This window comes from Triticum dicoccoides, chromosome 6B, assembly GCF_002162155.2.
Source record: "Triticum dicoccoides isolate Atlit2015 ecotype Zavitan chromosome 6B, WEW_v2.0, whole genome shotgun sequence".
In the NCBI taxonomy this organism is placed as follows: Eukaryota; Viridiplantae; Streptophyta; class Magnoliopsida; order Poales; family Poaceae; genus Triticum; species Triticum dicoccoides.
Genome location: NC_041391.1, coordinates 716761479 through 716765499, shown reverse-complemented (window position 1 = coordinate 716765499; position 4021 = coordinate 716761479). Strand labels below are relative to the sequence as shown.

Genomic DNA, 4021 nt, shown 5'->3' with positions numbered 1-4021 from the left:
TTTTTTGCTCATGACGACCTGATCGACGCCTATGTATGATTATTCATATTTTTGCCCATCTCTTGTCTTTCAACATAATTGTCCAATCTTGACCTTTTTCTGTGGTCATGCCTCTTGTTTAAACAATTGCTTATCCCCATTGCTCTCCGTAATGCGCCAAACTAACATGTACGAGCAAAAACGAATCAAGTGTGTAACATATGCCCTTTTAATTAACACTTGTGTGTTTATCCTTTTCATTTTGTCAATGTTGATGTGTTCCGTTTATGCTTTCTTTGTCTACGCAACACACTTTATTTTACAGCATGCTAATATTTATTAGTCCATGTACAGGTACTTTGTTGTTGTTGACGATATATGGGACGTGGATACATGGGATGTTATTAAGTGCGCATTTCCCACTACAAGTTCTAGCAGTAGAATAATCACAACTACTCGTATGAAAAATGTGGCTCGTTCATGTTGTTCATCCTTCAATGGCCATCTTTATAATATAAGGCCACTTGATATGGTGCAGTCAAGGCAGTTATTTCATAGAAGACTATTCAAGTCTGATGAAGATTGCCCTTCGCATCTTGAAAATGTTTCTGATGAAATTTTGCAAAAATGTGATGGATTACCTTTGGCAATCATTGCTATATCTGGTTTGTTGGCTAACACAGAAAAAACAAAGGATCTATGGAATCAAGTGAAAGATTCAATTGGTCGTGCACTTGAAAGGAATCCTAGCGTCGAAGGAATGATGAAGATATTGTCACTTAGTTATATTGATTTGCCTCATCATTTAAAAACTTGCCTCTTATATCTCAGCATGTATTTAGAAGATTCTACTATTGCGAAGGAGGGCCTGATAAGAAGATGGATTGCTGAAGGATTCATTCATAGAGAAGGCAGATACACGACATATGAGTTAGGAGAAAGGTGTTTTAATGAACTACTCAATAGGGGTTTGATCCAACCTGGAAAGACAAATATCTATGGCGAGGTGATGAGTTGTCGAGTTCATGACACACTTCTTGATTTCATCATATCCAAGTCCATAGAAGAGAACTTCGTTACTTTACTTGGTGTTCCCATTCTCAAAATTGGGAACCAAAGCAAAGGTATTCGTCGACTCTGTCTTCAAGGTGCCGTGGAAGGAAATTCAACAATACTGACAGCAGGTCTTGTCTTGTCTCATGTTCGATCATTTACTATGGTTAGAGGTCTATTGGAAATCCATTCTTTTGAGGAGTTCAGACATCTGCGTGTTCTTAACTTGATGGATTGCTCCGAATTGGAAGATCATCATCTTGAAAATATAGTGAGGTTATTCCAACTGAGGTACCTAAATGTCGAAGGTACAAAAATAAGCAAGCTCCCAGAACAAATCGGGCGTTTAGGGTGCTTAGAGATTCTGGACCTAAGTGACACTCGTGTAGGGGAATTGCCTGCATCTATTGTTAATCTCGGAAAATTAATGCATCTACTTGTTGATCATGATGTTAAATTTCCTGATGGGATTGCGAAGATGCAAGCACTAGAGACGTTGGGAGAAGTGAGGGTCTCCATTCAGCCATTTGACTTCCTATGCGGCCTTGGCCAACTAAAGAATTTGAGGAATCTGCAGCTTGACCTTGGTTTGGAAGTTGATTTTGACACTGATGATACGGATGTGGTTGATGAGGAGCGCAACAAAGCTATGGTCTCTTCCCTGTGTAAGCTAGGCACCCAGAACCTCCGCTTCCTGAATATTTTTGAAGGGAGCAGCCTCTTACAAGAACCTTTGTGCCTGCCTACCCTGGAGAAACTTATTGCCTGGTTTTCAGCCACCCTGCGGGTTCCGACATGTGTGAGCTCCCTTAAAAACCTCCAACAGCTACGCATACGCATTGAAGTGGAGGGGGTCAAGCACGACGATGTCTGCATGCTTGGGGCCTTACCCAGTCTGCTGATTCTGCACCTGCTGGAAAAAACAGAGTCAAACGAACAAACAGAAAAGCTCAGAATCAGTGGTGAAGTTGGGTTCCGATGGAGAAACGGGGAATCTTCTCCCAGCCCCCGCGCCGTCCGCTCGGGCGGCTCGGGCGGCGACTAGGGTTCCTCCACGCCGCCACCCCCACCCCTCCCCCTACCTCCCTCACCGCCACCTGAGGAGGTCGCCGGGCAAGCCCGCGTGGCCGCCGGTGACGGTGGCGGCGGGGATCTCGCCGCTCCGTTTTTCTCGCGGAGGGCTGCGGTCGTCGGGGCGGCGGCCCCAGGTGGCGAGGCGTCGGCGTTCGGCTGGCGGCCTCCGTTGGTGCTGGTGGCCAGGTTCCTCGGCCGTCCGGGCGGCGAGGCCCTGGTGGTTGGTGGTCGCGGCGGGAGGCCTTCTTCTTCGTCAGATCTGAAGGTATGACTCCTCCACCTCTCTGGCTCACTCCTCCTCCCCATCCATGGTGTCCGGCGGCCTTGGCTGCCTGCACGCTGGCTGGTGAGGGGCTGGTGGCTCAGGTCTGGGTCCGGGGGAAACCCTAGGCCGGCTGGTCTGGCCTCGGCGGCGGCGACGCCCAAGGGCGCCGCTTTCCTTCCTGGAGGCGCCGTTGAGGACCCTCCTTGCCCACCCCCTACCTTGCTCCCGAGCGAAAGCTCAAAATCCTCTCCGGATTGGGCGGCGGCGGCGCCGTGCGCGTCGTGCTCTCCATGGAGACGCCGCCTGGGGATGCTGCAGGTTTGGGTGAGTGTTGCCTTGGTGTGGAGGCGTCTGGCAGCTGGTTTGTCCTCTCTACAGCGGCTAGCGATGCCAGGATTTGCAGATCCGGCGTCCCCTTTGGTGGTTTCTCTCCGGCGGGGCTGGCAGCCGTGTTGTTGAGTACCCGGTTCTTCTCTGCGGCGACTGATTTTGCTCTCGTGATGCTCGCTGCTGTGGATTGGCTCGGTGTTGTTTCATCCTCTTCGATTGCCCCAAGTGGCTTTCCCTCTTTGCTGGGTGTCCGCGGGCGGCGGCGTGGTAGCTGGCGTGGTGTGCTTTTGGCTTCGTGCAGGTCAGGCGACGTGTTCTCGACGAGTGGCCGTGAAGCCGGCTCCTACTCTAGCTCTCGGGTGAGCGTCTCTCCTGCCGACGGTGCGGCGTCCTCGAGCCAGGACGAGAGGGCAGGGGCCCTCTTCGGCATCTGAGGAGGTAGGAGCTGTCCCTTCTCCGCCCGATGTTACAGACACTATCTTGGTCCTGCCCTTAGCAGCCGGCTGATCCTTGGCTATCTACTCTGTCTAGCTGTCCTGGCCCTTAGTGTAGTGGGCAGCGACATTAGCAAGCCCTGCTCCATTTTTCGAATTTTTGTGCTTGTTAGTGTGTGTTGCGTTGTAAGCTGCTCCATCAGTCCCTTGTATCTTTTTCTTCTTTGTTTGCCTCATTGGTTCTCTGTAATGCCTGGCCGGTTGATGGCTTTGTTAATTCAAAGCCGGGCTCTTCTTGAGCCTTCGTTCTAAAAAGTTGGGTTCCGATTCTTGACGATTTTTAGTTATTATGCATCTTTTAAACCAGTAGATCTGATGTTTGGGGCAGGGTCCATGCCCAAGCTAGAAAAATTCGTGCTTGATTCTTTGCACGTGGTTGAAGCTAACTGTTTGAACTTTGGAATCGAGAACCTCCCCTGCCTCAGTACTGTCAAATGTATTTATGTTTGTGGTGATGATGACACTGTTGAAGCCATGAAGACTGCCTTGGAGAGAGCAGCCAACACACATCCCAACCAACCTAGTCTACTATTTGAGAAAGCTTTCTGATACTTTGAACAAACAAGCCAATAACCGTGGAGATGCTGCTGCTCGTTGGCCGGCCGGCTGATTCTGATTTTTCTCCCTTTTATGCCACACCAGTGCGTTGTATTCTCTCCATCGGATAATGTACTATGGAGTCTGTGATAAAAATTTGTAGAATTAGCATTTGGATACTGCCTCATGGGCTGTTTGGTTGTTCGATTAGCTGCAATTTCTGTAATAATCACTCATCTGTGTTGATGGTTTAATATTATTGGGAAACCATTCGTAGTCATCATTCTGT

At 49.2% G+C, this 4021-nt stretch overlaps 1 protein-coding gene across 1 annotated transcript; it reads left to right on the top strand.

The window, feature by feature from the left end:
- Nucleotides 1-325: 325 nt before the first annotated feature.
- Nucleotides 326-2077, top strand: LOC119321642 (disease resistance protein RGA5-like). Its single transcript, XM_037595234.1, has one exon. It carries the CDS (start codon nucleotides 326-328, stop codon nucleotides 2075-2077), a length of 1752 nt encoding a protein of 583 aa, XP_037451131.1.
- Nucleotides 2078-4021: the final 1944 nt, after the last annotated feature.

Coding starts and splice junctions, on each gene's coding strand:
- LOC119321642 (XM_037595234.1), top strand. CDS start 326: ATGTACAGGTACTTTGTTGTTGTTGACGATATATGGGACGTGGATACA.